The 16,781-nt window shown below is 48.4% G+C and overlaps 3 protein-coding genes and 1 non-coding gene across 4 annotated transcripts; 2 read left to right on the top strand and 2 right to left on the bottom strand.

The window, feature by feature from the left end:
* The first annotated feature begins 1,640 nt into the window (after window positions 1-1,640).
* Window positions 1,641-3,123, top strand: LOC117843078 (uncharacterized). The gene has a single exon (XM_034723643.2). It carries the CDS (start codon window positions 1,763-1,765, stop codon window positions 2,861-2,863), a length of 1,101 nt encoding a protein of 366 aa, XP_034579534.1. The 5' UTR covers window positions 1,641-1,762; the 3' UTR covers window positions 2,864-3,123.
* A 662-nt stretch (window positions 3,124-3,785) lies between these two features.
* On the top strand, window positions 3,786-6,902 carry LOC117843076 (uncharacterized). Its single transcript, XM_034723641.2, has 3 exons — window positions 3,786-4,335; window positions 4,488-4,932; window positions 5,641-6,902. The coding sequence occupies exons 1-3, from the start codon at window positions 3,941-3,943 to the stop codon at window positions 6,664-6,666; spliced, it is 1,866 nt and encodes a 621-aa protein (XP_034579532.1). The 5' UTR covers window positions 3,786-3,940; the 3' UTR covers window positions 6,667-6,902.
* Window positions 6,903-7,161: 259 nt separating this feature from the next.
* Window positions 7,162-7,234, bottom strand: TRNAF-GAA (transfer RNA phenylalanine (anticodon GAA)). The gene has a single exon. It is a non-coding gene; the product is annotated as a tRNA-Phe (tRNA).
* Window positions 7,235-7,367: 133 nt separating this feature from the next.
* LOC117843077 (protein EMSY-LIKE 3) lies at window positions 7,368-11,232 on the bottom strand. The gene is made up of 10 exons (XM_034723642.2): window positions 11,014-11,232; window positions 10,105-10,304; window positions 9,898-10,007; window positions 9,598-9,811; window positions 9,398-9,520; window positions 9,242-9,310; window positions 8,487-8,729; window positions 8,346-8,408; window positions 8,159-8,222; window positions 7,368-7,866 (listed from the first exon to the last, which is right to left on the bottom strand). The coding sequence occupies exons 1-10, from the start codon at window positions 11,048-11,050 to the stop codon at window positions 7,805-7,807; spliced, it is 1,185 nt and encodes a 394-aa protein (XP_034579533.1). The 5' UTR covers window positions 11,051-11,232; the 3' UTR covers window positions 7,368-7,804.
* Between the last annotated feature and the right edge of the window lie 5,549 nt (window positions 11,233-16,781).

The following is a 16,781-nucleotide window of genomic DNA, read 5'->3' as shown; positions in this document are numbered from 1 at the left end:
ATTCTCTGTCTACAAAACCTATCAAAAGTTTGTTGTCCTAAAGATTATCATGTTCAGAGACTACAGGAAGGTGATCCACACCATGAGAATCCATAATCTTCTCTACAGTAGTAAGTGGCATCTGAGGAGACATAGAATACGATTTACACTTGCCTGCTCGGTAAACATGAGATACCAGTAATTCCTTTACCTGCACCAAGATTGAGCAAGTTCCCAATCAGTTAACAAATATGACCATCTAGCAATAAATGTTACCTAAATTTAGACATCTAAATTACCATTTGATCTCACCGAACAAACAGGAAATACATTTAGTTCAGAACTTCAGATTCCAAATTTTGAGATGGACAGTGCATCAAAGTGATGCCATACTTCCAGGAATTTATTCCAATATGGATAGACAAGCAAGAATCCATGTACACAACATACCAAGAACTTATCAACTCACATCATACATACCCTAGGCAACAGGAGGGGAGGATAGGGGGAGAACTCACATCACAGTGGCAGAGGAGGAACACGAGGTGGAGACGTCGTGGTCGATGTGGAGGATGCCTTGGTGGAGGTGTCGTTGTAGATCGAGATGGCCAAGGAGAGCGGCGGTGTTACATTCACGGATCAGGAGACGGGGAGGCGAAGCAGTCGTGGTGCCTGGATAGGGACGTGAAGCGGCGGCGGTACTTGGACGGAGAGGCGGCGGCGGCGAAGCCTGGCTGAGGAGACGGAGTGGCGCTAGCTGCGAAGATGCCTCGACCCTCGACTCGCGTCGCTCGAGGAGCCGCACGGGGAAGCGGCGATCGAACCCTCGAGGTGGGGAGGGCCTGCCCCGGGGAAAATGCGAGGAAACGGGTCGCCCAGCTCCTCAGCGTGGGCTTCCAAATGGCGAGAATTTTTGGCCCGTGCCGCATTTTCACGAGGAGCGCCTAGTCGGGGAAAAGGCTGGGATCCCGGCAGGATTTTGGGCTCCCAAACTAGCCCTTAGGGTTACTTTGTTGCTGGGTGTTGTGGGGTCATCGGCGTTGCTTGTGGCGTCCGATCCCATAATCTTGGTGAACGTTCAACGATTCAGGTGCACATCTTTTGTGCCGGCTCATGTGGCATTAAAACTGAAAGCTTCGTCGAAGTTGAAGTGGGATTCAGCCTCAAGCTGCAAACTTGGTGTTTGTTTTGGCATCGAGTGGTGGCTCCGTTCTCCGGTGACGAAGAACACTGGAAGAACACTGGAAGATCTTTGCAAGGATCAAAATGTAATTTTTTGTTTCAATCAAGACTGTCTTTGTGTAAACCTTTCTCTGAATCTTGCAACCCGGTTCATAAAAAAAAAAAAAGCAGGCTACGGGCTTAATTTGGACAGCCCTTTTCCTGAAGAATCATCATTATCAAGGTCGGCCCAAATCACACCATTTTACTATTCTGTCCCAGCGAGCTAAATCAGCGCCGTAAAAGTGAAAAAGAAAGAGCGAGGTGAAAGGAGAAAACAAACGGTCCAACAAGCTCGAAACCCAATCCGATCCCATTCCCACCTCCTTCCCCATTTCAGTCAGTCCCCTCCCTGAACTCCGCCCCCTAATTAAATCCGGCCGCGGCCGCCACCGTCTCCGCAGCCGCCGTGATGGCGTGACCTTCGCCTCCTCCCCCCCCCCCCCCCCCCCCCCCCCCCCAAAATCCATCGCCTCCGCGCTTCAAATCCCCACCGCCCCTTCACCGATTCGCCGAACGCCCAATTCGATTTCGAGCCCCAAAACCCTAGCCGCCGCCCGCCATGAAGGCGTCAATCAAGTTCCGTGACGACGACCGACCGCTGCTGCGGGCCAAGGTGCCGGTCGGCGTGCTGGGGCTGCCCTTCCTCTCGGGCCTCGCGGCTGGGGGCGACGCCAAGGACCTCCGCTTCGACCTCTCCACGGCGTTCCCCTCCGGCCCAGCGCTCCGCCTCTCGTACCGCCCCAACGACCCGCTCCAGCCCTTCGCGCTCTCCGTCCGCACGGGGCTGGGCCCGCTGGGCTCCCCGGCGCGCGCGCCCTTCGCGCTCGCCGCCGAGTTCAACCTCCTCTCCTCCAACGCGCCAGCCTTCTCGCTCCTCTTCAAGCCCCGGATCGGGGACTTCGGCCTCGCCAGCTCCGTCCGCTCCCCGCCGTCGCCGCCGCCCGCGCCGGCCCAGGCGCCGCTGGCGATCAAGATGGCCGACCTCACCACCAATGGCGACGACCACGACCGCGACGCGCACGCGCAAGCGAACGGGTTCTCCTTCGCCGGGAACGGGTTCGCGGCGAACGTCGCGGCCGCCGCGGGGAGGGGCGGTGGCGGGGTGGGCGCGCTGCTGTCCGGGATGCAGCTCACCACCAGGAGCGTCCTGCCGCTGTGGAGCAAGGCGAGCCTGCGGTTCCATTGGGGGCTGCGTGTGCCGCCGGAGCTTAAAGCTGCACTCGCCGACGATGGCTACGGGCGCAAGGCCGGTAGCCTTGCCATCAGCAAGCTGCCGCTGCTGGTGATGAACAAGATCACCATTGAGCATACGCCCAAGGCGTCGTCACAGTCTGAAACAGACAAGAAGAGGAAGAAAGACGCCCCTCCAGCAGGCGAGGGAGAGGAATTCTCATTGATGAAGCGGCAGCTGGAGGCGCTGAGCACCGAGAGCACATTACTGCAGCGTGTGGTAGCGGACCTGCGTGCTGAGCTTGGGGCTGGCAAAGGCGAGGGTCGCAGGCTGCCAGCAGCACTGCCTGCTCCGCAACAGCCATTCGTGTCGAAACCAGATCGCCATTACCATAGCAGTGGGAAGGAACTGGTGGACAGTGGACTGAAACCGGCCTCGGATGAAGCAAGCGAGGAGTTGAAGAAGGCGCTTGAGGCCCGCCGGAAGTGAGGAACTATGCTAGGGTTTGCTGACATTGCAATCTCTGCAATTTGACATGGTTGCTGTCTGCCGTGTTAAGTTTTGTGCTTAATAATAGACCGGGAAGGGCAGTTCACATCCCTAGCTGGAAGCAAGTGAGGTTCCCATAGGTGATGTCATGGCTTTGCCTCAATCTTACAATTTTATTACATTTGATTGTGTTAGGATGTCTTGTTCTGTATAAATTCGTGTTTTTCAATTCTGAATGAATGGATGATTAGCTTTTGCAATGGGTCGTGTTGAATGATGTGGCATGTAGGCTTGAACCTGGCCAAATTTGGGCTTGCTCAAGCACAGTTGGGAAGAACGGCTCCTGAAAGTGGAATTGGGAAAATAATGGTCTGGCGTGCCCAGTTCCTACAAAACCTCTAATTGTTTCAGTGAAATTCTTAGGAAAATCTGTGTTGATTTCGAGCATTCAGGACGAAGATCGATGTTATTTTTTTTGAATAAAAGAAGATCGATGTTAGATTCGACGCAAACATGTACGAGTTGAAGCTGCCAGATCGAGCTGATGGTGCTTGCTAGTATCAGCCTGCACGGCTGCACCAAATCAATTCGGCCTAGGACTAAAATCCAAAACTAGTATGCCAAACTCGCAAACTTTACTGGAATTTTACCTTCAAGATCAAGCTTTACCCCCTTTTTTTTAATCTGGGACGCTTTTGACTTCGCCTAGCTGCTTCAGCTTATTCTGTTGCGTGGTGCTGCCAAGCCAAGTAGGCACCGGACGTACACGTACCACGGTACCAGCAGCAGGGTAATATGGGCATTGCAAAGGAATAGCCGCTGTGGGCCCCACTTTGAGAATTCTTCCAGAAACGCCCCTGGCAAACTCGGAAATTGTCCTTAAGTGCGAGGGCGCGCGCGGGGCTCGGCTGGCCTGGCTGCCATGACCACCATGCCATCTTCTTTACCGATAAAAATCAAACCGGGCCGAGGAGAAAAGCGACGGGGGAAAGCAACGGAGGAGGGCAAGGGACGCAGGGCTGAGACCGCACCTACACCAGCACCACCGCCTGACGGGCGAGCACGCGGGCAGGAAGGATGGCGGACGGGTCGGACGGCACCGACGTGTCGCCGGAGTCGGAGGCGACGGCGGCGGCGGCGGCGGAGAAGGGCGGGGAGATCTGGGGCACGCTGGAGGAGCTCCTCCTGGCGTGCGCCGTGACCCGGCACGGCACGGCGAGCTGGGACTCGGTTGCCATGGAGGTGCAGACGCGGAGCCCCCTGGCGACCCGGCCCGGCCTCACGCCGCACAGCTGCCGCCTCCGCTTCCGCCACCTCCACCGCCGCTTCTCCACCGCCGGCAGCTGCGGGGAGGAGGACGAGGTGGAGGAGGACCCCGACGCCTCCGCCGCCGAGGGGTGGGTGGACGAGCTCCGGCGGCTGCGCGTCGCCGAGCTCCGCCGCGACGTCGAGCGATGCGATCTCTCCATCGGGTATGCAATCCGGCGAAGGGAGAGAGAAAAAAATCCAAACAAGAAAAACTACCTTTTGAAAACCCTCGCCCCGTCTGCTTAGCCGTTTGATGGCGATCACTCGGCCGCGATTTATTTAATTGAAAAAATATTGGTTTTTTTAATTCGCGCAGGACGCTGCAGTCGAAAGTGAAACGGCTCAGAGAGGAGCGGGAGCGGAGCGTCTCCGGCGAGGCGAAGCCGGACGAGGCGAGCGGCAACGACCGGCTCTCCGGCGAGGAGCCCGGGCGGTCGTGCCGCGAGTCCAACTCCACAGATCTGAAGCCCCCCAAGCACCCCGGCCACCAGGGCGGCGGCGCCAAGGAGGAAGAGGTGGCGAAGCAGGAGGCGTCCGGCGAGTCGGCGGCCGCGTCCAAGGAGAGCAGCGACGTGCGGAGCTCGGCGAGCCTGTGCCGCCGCCGCCGCGGGACCGGCAGCGGGAAGGCCGACGAGGAGGAGGAGGCGGCGTCCGCGCCCCGCGCGCCTCCCGCCCGGTCCCCTCCTCTTGCCGCCCTCCTCGAAGCCGTCGCGGCCAAGCTCGGCTCCGTGCTGCAGCGGCTACACGAGCACGAAGGCGAGGTAGGTGCCCCCAATAATTCCCCCCCTTCTCCTTCGTCTTCCGACCGGCGGGATGCTACAAGGTTAAAAATTTGGGAAGGGGTGAAATCGTAAAACCTGGCGGTGAAAAATTGACTGGGTCCGGTGAAATGTCAGGGGTCGGGTCCCGCGGGTCTCCTGGATGTGGAAATCTTGGATAAGTTCAGGAGTGCATGTGGCATGCATGATGACCAGTGATTAGAAGCCCTAATCCGTGACCTACCAGATTTACATGGGCGAGGCGCCGAGGCGTGTTTGAACAGGTCACCGCGCTTGCTTGCGAGATGGCATTTGCCTCGGCGAGTAGGATGACTTCAGGTTTGTTGCGGTAGGTAGCTACAAATGGATGGGAAGTCCCCGTAGCCCGTGCAAATGCGCAAATTTTCCCCGGTTCCTAAAATAACCAATCTGTTTTCGAAATTTCTAATCTTCAAAGAGGCCTTAGTTAGTAAGCAGAGAATCTTCTTCGGGTTAATTCGATGCGTTGGTGAATGGAGAAGGAAGGAAAGTTTCCATCTTTTTGCTCGTTGCACGGCCAATTTGGGTGCAGCGTTGCAATCAATCATACATGGCATGGGTGCCTTGGAGCTAGACGATGCTCTCAGATATTTTCTTCCATTTTCTTTTCTGCCTTTCTTTTTTCAATTCAGCTTTCTTGTTTACGTCTGAGTCAATTCGATCCACTTGCAGGAGGCCGCCGCATACCGGGGCACGATCAGGCGCCACGTGGACCTGGATACCGTGCGGCGCAGGATGGCCACGTCGGCGGGCTCGCGCGCCGCCGACGACGACCACTACCCCGCGCACGAGCTCTACCGCGACTTGCTGCTGCTCTGCACGAACGCCGTGGTCTTCTTCCGCCGCAGCACCCCGGAGCACAGTGCGGCAGTCGAGGCCCGCGCACTCGTCACCGGGCACGCGTCGGCGGCGCTCCGCGAGCCGAAGCAGGAGCGCGCGGCTGTGCCGGCGCCGGCGCCGGCGCCAGCGGGCACTGACATCGTCGGGTCGCTGATCGAGAAGGGGAAGCCGCTGATCGTGTGCCGCAAGCGGAGCTCCATCGCGAAGGCTGCGGCGGCCGCGAGGAAGGAGGAGAGCTCCACGAAGGCCGAGGCCGATGCCGCGGAGGAGGAGGAAGAGAGCGAGGACGAGAAGAAGGCCGCGGCCGCCGTGACGGCGACCAAGGATAAAGCGTGGGGGCTGAGGACGAAGAAGGGCCGCGGCGGTGCTGTCCGGAACCCAGCCGGTCTTGGTCCGAGGCCGACGAAGGGGGCGGACGGCGACGCGGCCACGACGACGACGGGCGGAGCAAAGAAGGCTGACAAGAAGGGCGCCGGCGGAGCGGCGGCAGGTGGGCCAGCCAAGAAGCGGAACGCCGTGGACTTCCTGAAGCGGCTGAACCAGTCGCCCTCCCGGAAGCGGGGTTCCCCGCTGGGTAACACGACGCGGAAGCGGTCGGCGTCGGCTGCAGCCGCGGCGGCGGAGCAGGAGAGCACCACCACCACCCGGAGGAGAGGTGCCGGCCGGAAGGAGGGTACCGGCCGCGGTGGCTCCAGGAGGGGCGGCAGGGGTACCGGAACGAAGAGAGGCGTCGGGCGGCCGCTGAAACGGGGCCCGGCTCCAGCCACGCCGCCGCCCTCCAAGCGGGCCAAGACGAACACCCGATCGGAGAAGCCGTCGGGAACGGGGAAGCGTGGAGGGAGACGACCGGTTGGGTGATGACTGATGAGTGATGACAAAGATGACGATAGAAGGATAGAAGCAGTAGTAGTCCTAGCAACTAGCGAGTGAAGCCATAGTTTGAGCTGTGCGTAAATCACGTAGGTTGTGGTAGGGAGCGTGCCGAGCTGACATGCCTGCTGTCGGACTGACGGATCTTTTGAGTTTCTGGTTATGCTTGAACTGATGATAACTGGGTAGTGGGAAGGGCTGCAAAGCCTGCAACTCTTTTGGTCTCTCTCTTCTCTTTTTTCTTTTTTTTCCCCGTTGTGGTGCTAAGTTTCTAAATCACTTAGATTCCAGTAACAAATGAAAGGAAAATGCGTAGAATCGCAAAAAAGAACCACTTACGCTCCTAGTCCTAGGAAGAGGTGAAAGAAAAAAATGCGTAGAAATCATAAAAAGGGTTGAAAAAATCGGCAATTAGTAGTTGTGCGGTTCCACATGTTTAGATGTGGGAGAGGTAATTCATTGTAGCAAAAGGATAAAAAAAAATGCGGTGAGCGTGGATCGAACACGCGACCTTCAGATCTTCAGTCTGACGCTCTCCCAACTGAGCTATCCCCGCTAAGCGATTGTAGTGCTAAATGACCCATATTTAGAAAGTCTTTACATTACCACTTCAACGAGCCAAAGGGATAGAAGCCATTGGGCACAAGCACGTCAGACCTTAGGGCTCCAAGGGCCACGGCACATGAAAATGGTATGAGAAGTCTTTTCACATTAGAATACAAGAACAGCCAACTTTGCCTGTTCGCTAGAATCACAACCAGGGCAAAATACAATGTACATCTGAGAACACGGTACGGTGGACATTACGCTAGGGTTAGACATCTTCAGGTGATTCATGTTAATGATCATTTCTAGAATATGAAGTTACTTCTAGAGTTACATGGGAAGTACCACCACCATAATCACCAGAAGAGATGGCACCCAAACAGTTTTTTGGGAGTTTTTTTTTCGTCATCTCCCTGCCCCTCGTTGGAGTAACCAAAGAATCCCATTTCAGGCACCAACTGGCAACTGCTCCCATTTCATGTCAGTTCGCCATCACATGGTTTCTTTGTCCAGTGATTGGGGCAGGTGGTCCACAAAACGGCATGTTAACCTTCCGATTCCAACAACATGCCAGAAACAACTAAGTAGCAATGCCATTTCCATCACCAGCAGGACCCGTTCGCCCTGCCGTGGCCATATCCTCTGTACACAAAAAAACAGGTTAAGAGAAATAGTTAGTAGTAAAACACCACGTATGATGCTTCAACCCTATATCCCTGATGTCCACAAGTAACATCTAGCACAAGCAACATCAAGGAATGCCACAATATTCCAGGTAACACCATAATATTTCACATAAAGTTCATCCAAGGATCCTATTTTCTACTATACATTATTCTCAATTGTTACACCATTTTGCGCAATATTATCTGCCCTTCAATATTATGATTACTCCAACAGTGCATTCCAACAGTAGAGCTGGCCAAGAACTTACCACTTTCACTATCTGATGCTTCATCAAGTCTGGCAATTGCATCCAGTAGTGACTGCTCTTGATCCTACAAGGACAATAGTTTGGCTTCAGATATCTTGATTAAAGGATAGAAAGGATGATAATTAGGTTTTGTCATTCACAAATATTTTCTAAAGGGAATAGCATGGGAAAAGAAGAGGTAACTCACTTTCAGCAGTTTCCTTGCCTTTTCAATTTCACGCATATTCGGATTGGACAATACCCTCTCCACCTGTATTGAAACATACAGCTGTGAGACAAAATTATATCTGATTACCTTCTGGCGTCTGGCTTATTGAATGAAATATACCTCTGTCACAACACTTTCAGTGTTTGGAATGTCAATGTTATCGAAATTCCTATTGATGCCATTTTGAGGTGGAGTGTAGTCCTTTACAGGCTCATTTATTGATAACCTGCCTCTACCCCTGATTGGACCTGTCATAGCACCATTGTTGGTTGGGTGCCTCGTCAGCATAGGGCCAGAAGGGCCCCAACCATCTCGATTTGAAAGATGTCCATCAAATTCCCATCTTATATCTTCAGGTGGCATCTGTTAAAGGGGTATCAATTAATATTCAATGGAATAATTAATGTCATGGTGGAAATCAGTCAGGCTAATTCAACAAGCAAATCTTAATTCACATACAGATCGAGCAAAATTCAACAAATTTCCATACACTAGATCATACGAGCAGTAAATTTCAGCTTTAGTAGATCAGTTTAAGTTATTAATATTCAGGGTATGGTACAACTGCAACAAATATTTGGCAAGAAAACTGCTGCAGCGACAAATCCTTTACCATTTACATTTTAACCTTATTGGGTGCATGAGCAGACATTGACTAATTGGCGTCAGTCAAGAGATACTATCACAGGCACATACAGAAAAATCAACTATTCATTGCCAAGGGTGGAGATGAAAATATTAGCTATGGGCTGGAAGCATAACCAAAAATAGAAACACTTGAATGGTAGATAACTAAGAAGGCAAAACCAAATACAGAGGGAAAAGATGAGGAAAGAGATAAAGGAAAACAATACAATCAGGCAAATAGTGCTTACATCACAAAGCCTGACCATTTCCCAAGTCTCTGCTTGTGTGCCGATATCATAGACGAGTGCATGTTCACCCTAATAGAGATCATGAAAGAACATTACTAGACACTGATGCGTATCTGCATCAACCATCAAAGGAAACTTGCAAAAGTTCAAACCAACCGTCACGGGGTTATAACGGGTTATGGTGGCCTCATAGAAGTTGTTGTCATCTGGCCACCTTGTATAAACTTTGTGATTTATTAATGAGTTTGGGTCCGCAGATGGTAGTGCCGATGGCATGGGCTGTACATGTCAAGAAACCATCATAAAATTATTCTCAGCAAGTGAAAAAACGTTATGCATATATATTCTGATCATACCGTCTTTGGCTTTTTGCCTCTTGCTGATAGTGGGCCCCATTTTGCAGATGGAACTGAGTGGGAAGGCATCACAGGGGACTGGAGGCCTGCAGATTGCGAAGGAATCGAATGAGATGGCCTTTGTCTCTTGGCAATGGGCCCAGGTTCTGCATCATATAGAGCCCTGCTGCCACGATGCAGAGCACTTGGGGTTCCACCAGCCTGTCTTAACTCCCTGCAGATTTTTTCGGTACAAGCAACAAAGGATGATCTCTTGATGACTAAGTAAAACATGTGCATACATAAAGATTGTTATGCTACCTCATTCGACGGATGGTCCCATCTTCATTGACTTTATTTAATAGCTCCCTATGCTCCTCATCAGAAACTCTCAGTTCTTTCCTGAGTTCAGTAATCAAACTCTCTTTTTCCTGCACAAAAAGCTCATTTATTTTATTCTCAGCACAACAGGCAGACCAAGATTGATAGCTGAAACTATTAGCACAAACATGAATTTGCCTATAATACCCATGATATTGCATCAGATTGCACTTTGAATGCTCTAAGAACACCAGTATATGCATCTTGCTCAACCCGATGAATTTCGCTCTCCAAATCATTGTTTGCCCTCATGTAAGGAAATGCCCCAGCAGATGCGCGTCCGTTCCCACTGAAAGATCGTCCTCTTAGTCCTCTATTTTGTGCTGGGGGGAGATCATCATCAGTCCCTACAACAATGGGAGAGGAATCAATACTGTAGTATGCAACGCACAACTTGATAGAAAGTCAATAAGCAGACATGCAGACTATGTAATCCTGAGTGCTACACAACCTAACTTGAAGCTCGTATTTACAATTTGGATATCCTGCCAGAAGCCTAGAACTATCCAGGGAAGGTGACGGGCATGGTATCATCAACCCAAAGCTGGGACACCAATAACTGTAAGGAAGAAATCAACATAACAAGTAGAACTACTGCAGCACTGGTATAGATTTTGCCATAGCCAATATACTACATCTGTGAAATCCCTATGAACAAGCCCCTGTCTTATTTCATAGAAGCAACAAAGTTTCAGCAAGCTATCCATTGCCCTATCTTTAAAGGCAACTTACGTCTTCTGCTGCTCATTTACATGCTTAGTAGTAATGGAGACCAATCTCCTTACAAAATTTTCTTGGAGTCTGATGTCATGTTTCACAACAACGCCCGCAATGAACTACTCAAATGGCCGGTCTTTCATTTCATTACATTCATAAAAAAAATTGTGGCGAATAGACAAATTTTCTAGCAGACTCTCCGCATCTATCCGCACATTATTACCCAAGCGGGGCATCATACAACCAAGCTAAGATTACTAATCGACCCAACAGAACGTGGATTTCCTGCAACGAAAAATCTATTGGCCTGGAAACCCCGGTCGATTCGGGGAAACTCACCGCTACTATCGTAGAGGTCGTATCCCGCCGCCTTCATAACCCCGCCGGGACCGACGAGACGGCGAACCGCCGAAATCCGCCGCGCTTCCGCCGGATCCGGGCGCGCCGGCGCGCCTGCGCTCCGAACGAGCGACCTGCGGGGCGTTCCGGCGCCAAATCAGGCGTGGAGCGCGGTCGGATGAGGGTTGGGGAACGCGGGGGCCGAAGGGGGCGGAGAGGCTAGGGTTCAAGGCGATCGGGGAAATTAGGAAGTGTATTTTCCTTTTACACCCCTGACAAATTCCCTTTTCCCGCAATAGTGTTTGCACTAACCGTCTCGAGGCCGAGAAGTTTTTTCGGGGGGCTCTCTGTATATTCTGTGTTTCCGCCTTACGGGTTCCGGCGGGTCACGACTCACGAGGTGATTATTGCACTGCAATACTACGACGGGTGATGTCATAGCATACGAAGTGTGGGCCTGTTCGCTTCAGCTTATTCAACCGGCTTATCAGCCACCAAACAGTGTTTTCCTCTCATAACAAATCAGCCGTTTTAGCTTTTCAGCCGGCTTATAAGCTGAAGCGAACAGGCCCAAAGTCAAGCGCGCAACAAGCAGGGGATTAATTTTTACCTGGCCAAAACTATAGTATGCCAAAATCATGGTATGCTAATCTGGGCATTCCAAAGTTAGAGTTTGATTTTGTAGCAACTAATATTTTTCATTCATATGAGTTTCAAAAGATTTCTTGTGATTTACCTTAGTTTTGGCTATAAATATCTCTTGATCTTCATGACAGTAAAAACTCCTCCTTCATTTCTTTCTCTCTTTTCCTATTATTTCTTTTTTCCTTTTTCTCAATACTTTTCTTTCTTCCCTGCCTTCCTTCCTTCTTTCTTTATTTTTAATCTCTTCTCCGAACCTCCTCTGAACACCACACCATATAAATTAGTTTTAGATCCTTCCAGAGACCTTCTAGGAATTTGCTGCATGAAAATCGAGGCAAGGACACCCTAGGCCAATCGGCCTGGCCTCTCCTTTCCTCCCCTATGGCTTCTTTCTAGTGAAGCTTCATTATCTTGTATCTTTCCAAAAATTTCATAAAGCTTGACAAAAAACGGAACAGATCTTCGTATAATGGGTTGTGTTCAAGGAAAAGTAATAAAATTGACAAATTAATGGTTCGGGTTTAGGAATTCAGTATAAAATATGATTGTTCCAATGAAGAACTCTCGTTACTGAATATTGACAGGGCTAGCATTCAGAGATGGTAAAAAAGATATGATCAATGCTTAGAATTAAAGCAAACCAAGAGAGAGCGATCCTAATTGAATTCAAAGCATAAAGTCTTGGTTACGATGGTATGAATAAATATTTTTAGGAATTGGGTAGGATAAATAAAAACTCTTAATCTGGTTAGAAGATCTTGATCAATCTTGTTTTTTGCAAAAGTTTAAAATAAACAATAAAATTTTAAGTCACCTCTAATTCAAACCTTACTCATAAAGCATAACCAAAACCAAAATACTTGATCATCATAAAGTATGGGTATTGCATAAACAAATCGATTACTAAACTCCACAACTAAAATTTAAAATTCAAGACAATGCTCCTGATCCAAAGTTGCAAAGACAAAATGAAAAACCTAAGTCTTCCCAAATACTCGCACGATCCTTGAATTTTATTCATGCTTCTTCTCGCAAAGATGCTAAAGTAGCAATCTAGGCCTAAGTCTTCCCAGAAGCTTAAGAAGACTACTAGTTTATCTACTTTTGATTGAAATAAAAATACTAATTTAGACTCTCACATGACTCGACTCAACTCGACTAACTAGATCCAAAAACTCTTACGAGCGACGACCCCCCCCACCACCTAAAACTTATGATGTCCTCATCATAAACATATGGAGGACAAAAGGAAAGACGCTAGTAAACGCACTAGTGACGCTGCACACACTGCTTGCACACGGGATGGTTTCTACTTCATTCGCCCTGAGCTTCCTCACATTCCTCTCCAAGAACTTGAAGTCGTCCTCTTGACGGCGATCATTATCTTCTGCCTTCCAGAGCTTGCAAGGCTTGCATGATGTCATCAACGGCGTCGAAAAGGCAGTGGATGTTCTTCCTGCAAGCTGTGCAACACATACGATCATGCTTCTCCAGTTCTGGCCTATAATCTTCTAGATCCTTTTCTTTGCGCTTGTCTTGATGACGGTCATGTTGCTCCTTGGTTTTCTTCATCTCGTCAGCCTAATCCCAGTACGTGTTGGCATCTTTTTCGTCATCACCTGCAACACCCCACGATCCGGGGCTCCTATCATCCTCCCAATCGCTATCACCTCCATAGTCAGTCGGCGTGTACTCGAGCGTCTTCTCTATGTCGATCTTGCGCTTTACCCCGAGGAGTCTTGCTGAACGCCTTGGGGGGGTGATGACAACCTCCTCCTTCTTCTTGGGCGCTTCATCTTCGCTCAAGAGGATGGTCAACTTGCGATCCGCAAGCTTTCCATATGGCACATTGCCTCCAACACTGATGCGAGCGTCATGAGCAGTCCTTGGCAGAGTTTTGGGACCCCACTCACACCTCTTGGCTTTCACGTGAAAGGTGAAGGCGGCGGCCAAGGGAGGGGGCAGTGCCGATCGGCTTGGGGAGGTTAGGCCGATCGGCCTAGTCTCCTCCTTCGCCGGCTGCTGCCCCCTCTCATCTCCCGAGCTCCTGGTCATGGATGTCGCCATTGCACTTTTTTTCTTATTTGGTGGATCTAAATTGCTTGTATAGATACGAAACTCGAGCTCCAATTGGCCTCATTATATACTCTTGAAGACTTGGTCAAGGATCCACACATTTCCAAAAACTTCCTTGCCCCTTCCCGCCAAAATTCACTTCCATATTCCGTTGTTACTGAAGATGGGAAAGGGGGAACCGAATCGGAGGTGAAAACCTCCTAGGCCGATCGGCCTGGGGGTTTTTAGCCCCTCTACCTTCCAAATTTTCGTGGCATCGCGTACGTTTAAAAATATATCTAATTTTTTGAGTCTCACATAAAATTCAAAAGAAAATAACATAATTTAAGATAGATTATGTATAAGTACCTGTTTTAGTTTCGTCAGGCTTGTCGTGGCCGTTCTTCCTCCATGGTATAAACGTCAACATAATTGATAGGCACGACATTAGGTTCCAAAACTACCTTTAGTCGTTGTCCATTCATAATATATTGATCTCCTTTGACATCCATGATTGCTACTGCTTCGGTAGGTGATACAGAATGAACCACGTATGGTTCGTCCCACTTGCTCATCATTTTTCCTTTACCGAAGAGAGTAAATCTGGAGTTGAACAATAACACTCTATCCCCTTCTTTGAATTCCTTCTTGTGAAGCCTTTTATCGAACCATCTCTTGATTCTTTCCTTATAAATGCTTGCACTATGGTAAGCTTTAAGCCTCATCTCTTCCAATTCACTTATTTGGATCCTTCTTTTTACTCTTGCAGCATCAACATCAAGATTCATCTCTTTTATGGCCCAATAAGCTCTATGTTCAAGTTCAATGGGAAGATGACATATGTTTCCATAGACGAATTGGTATGAGGCCATACCTATAGATGTTTTATGAGCTATCCTATATGGCCATAATACTCCATCTAGTTTCTTTAACCAATCCTTCCCTCCTTTGACTACGGTCTTTTTCAATATATCTTTGAGATGCTTGTTCGAAGTTTCTGCTTGGCCATTTGTTTGAGGATGATAAGTTGTAGACACTCTATGTTCAATCCCCAATTTCTTCAAACATTTACTAAAATCTTTTCCTGTGAAATGCGATTCTCCATTGCTTATCAATATTCTGGGCACTCCATACCTAGAAAAAATATCATCATCTTGATCATGTGAATTGATTCCTCCATTGATGCCTTACGACATGGGATAGCTTCCACTCATTTAGACACATAATCAACCAAAATCAAGATGTGCTCATAGCCATGTGAATTTAAGAATGGTCCCATAAAATCTATACCCTAAACATCAAATAGATCTACTTGCAAATTACAGTTCAAAGGCATAGAATTTCTAGATGAAATATTTCTTGTTCTTTGGCATTCTCAGCAAGTAGCAATGAACCTCTTTGCATCTTCATGCATCTCTGGCCAATAAAATCCACTTGCCCATACTTTTGCTTGAGTTCTGAAGTGTGCATAATGTGCTCCATATTCTGATGAATGATATTTTCTAAGCATCACGTCTCTTTCTTCTCTAGGAATGCATCTTCTCAACACTTCGTCTACTCCATACCTATATAGAAAAGGAGTAGACCAATAGCATTTCTTACTTTCAGCAATAACTTTTCTTCTTTTCATTACTATCCAAGTGATACAAAGGCGCCCTTTTGATTGCTCTTATGATGTCATGCATCCAATCATCCTTGTCAAGTATTATGTATAAATGGTTATCTCTCATTCGGTCTTCAATCAGCTCCTTCCCATCATTTTATTGGTACATCCTTGATAAGTGGTCAGCTACCACATTTTCTAACCCCTTTTTATCTCTAATTTCCATATCAAACTCTTGTAGTAACCATATCCAACGAATCAGATATGGTTTAGCATCTTTCTTGGATAAAAGATATTTAATTGCAGCATGGTCGGTGTACACAATCACTTTAGAATTCACAATATATTATCTGAATTTTTCAAAAGCAAATACTACATCAAGCGATTCCTTCTTTGTAGTTGCATAATTCATTTGAGCCTCATTTAAAGTCTTGCTAGCATAGTAAATTACGTGTACCTTTCCTTCTTTTCTTTGTCCAAGGGCTGCTCCAACAGGGTAATCACTCACATCACACATTATCTCAAAAGGTAGATTCCAATCCGAAGGTTGAATGATGGGTGCGCTGATAAGTGATTGATTTAAAGTTCCGAAAGTATGGAGGCAGTCTTCATTAAATTTAAAGCTCACGTCTTTCTGCGGAAGTTGTGTTAATGGTTTTGTTATCTTCAAGAAATCCTAAATAAATCTTCTGTAGAATCCGACGTGTTCGAGAAAGCTTCTCAATGACTTGATATCTGTTGGAGGAGGTAACTTTTCCACAGTTTCAATCTTCGTTTTATCAACTTGTATCCCCCTTTCTAAGATGACATGCACTAGCACTATTCCTTGCTTCACCCTAAAGTGGCACTTCTCCTAGTTTAGGACTATATCAACTTCTCCACATCGTTACGAACTTTATCAAGATTCTCCAAGCAATTATCAAAACTAGTGCCATGTACAGAGAAGTCATCCATAAATACATCCATAATGTTTTCAATAAAATCCGAGAATATAGCCATCATGCAGCGTTGAAATGATGCCGGCTCATTGTATAGACCAAAAGGTATTCTTCTATAAGCGAAAGTTCCATAGAGACAGGTGAACATGATCTTATTTTGATCATACGGATGTATAGGAATTTGAAAGAACCTGAAATATCCATCAAGATAGTAAAAGTGAGAATGTTTTACTAACCTTTCAAACATTTCATCAATGAAAGGTAAAGGGAAGTGATCCTTCCTAGTTGCCTTGTTCAACTTCCGATAGTCAATACACATCCTCCATCCTGTCACTGTCCTCTGGGGAATTAGCTCATTCTTATCATTTGTCACAACGGTTAATCCTTCTTTATTTGGCATGCAATGCACTAGGCTCACCCATTCACTACGTGGTACTGGATAGATTATTCCATCATTAAGCAATTTGATCACCTCCTTCTTTACTACATCACGCATAACATGGCTCAATCTTCTCTACTTCTCCATA

Source organism: Setaria viridis, chromosome 2 (assembly GCF_005286985.2).
Source record: "Setaria viridis chromosome 2, Setaria_viridis_v4.0, whole genome shotgun sequence".
Classification (NCBI taxonomy): domain Eukaryota; kingdom Viridiplantae; phylum Streptophyta; class Magnoliopsida; order Poales; family Poaceae; genus Setaria; species Setaria viridis.
This window is presented reverse-complemented; position numbering and strand designations above follow the sequence as displayed.

Bases quoted from the DNA above. Each gene is read 5' to 3' on its own strand.
- LOC117843077 (XM_034723642.2), bottom strand. From the start codon at position 11,050: ATGAAGGCGGCGGGATACGACCTCTACGATAGTAGCG. The intron at 9,812-9,897 runs GTAGCATAACAA...AAAAATCTGCAG, and splicing joins GGGACCATCCGTCGAATGAG to GGAGTTAAGACAGGCTGGTG. The intron at 9,311-9,397 runs GTTGGTTTGAAC...GATCTCTATTAG, and splicing joins CCCGTTATAACCCCGTGACG to GGTGAACATGCACTCGTCTA.
- LOC117843076 (XM_034723641.2), top strand. From the start codon at position 3,941: ATGGCGGACGGGTCGGACGGCACCGACGTGTCGCCGGAGTCGGAGGCG. The intron at 4,336-4,487 runs GTATGCAATCCG...TAATTCGCGCAG, and splicing joins CGATGCGATCTCTCCATCGG to GACGCTGCAGTCGAAAGTGA. The intron at 4,933-5,640 runs GTAGGTGCCCCC...ATCCACTTGCAG, and splicing joins TACACGAGCACGAAGGCGAG to GAGGCCGCCGCATACCGGGG.
- LOC117843078 (XM_034723643.2), top strand. From the start codon at position 1,763: ATGAAGGCGTCAATCAAGTTCCGTGACGACGACCGACCGCTGCTGCGG.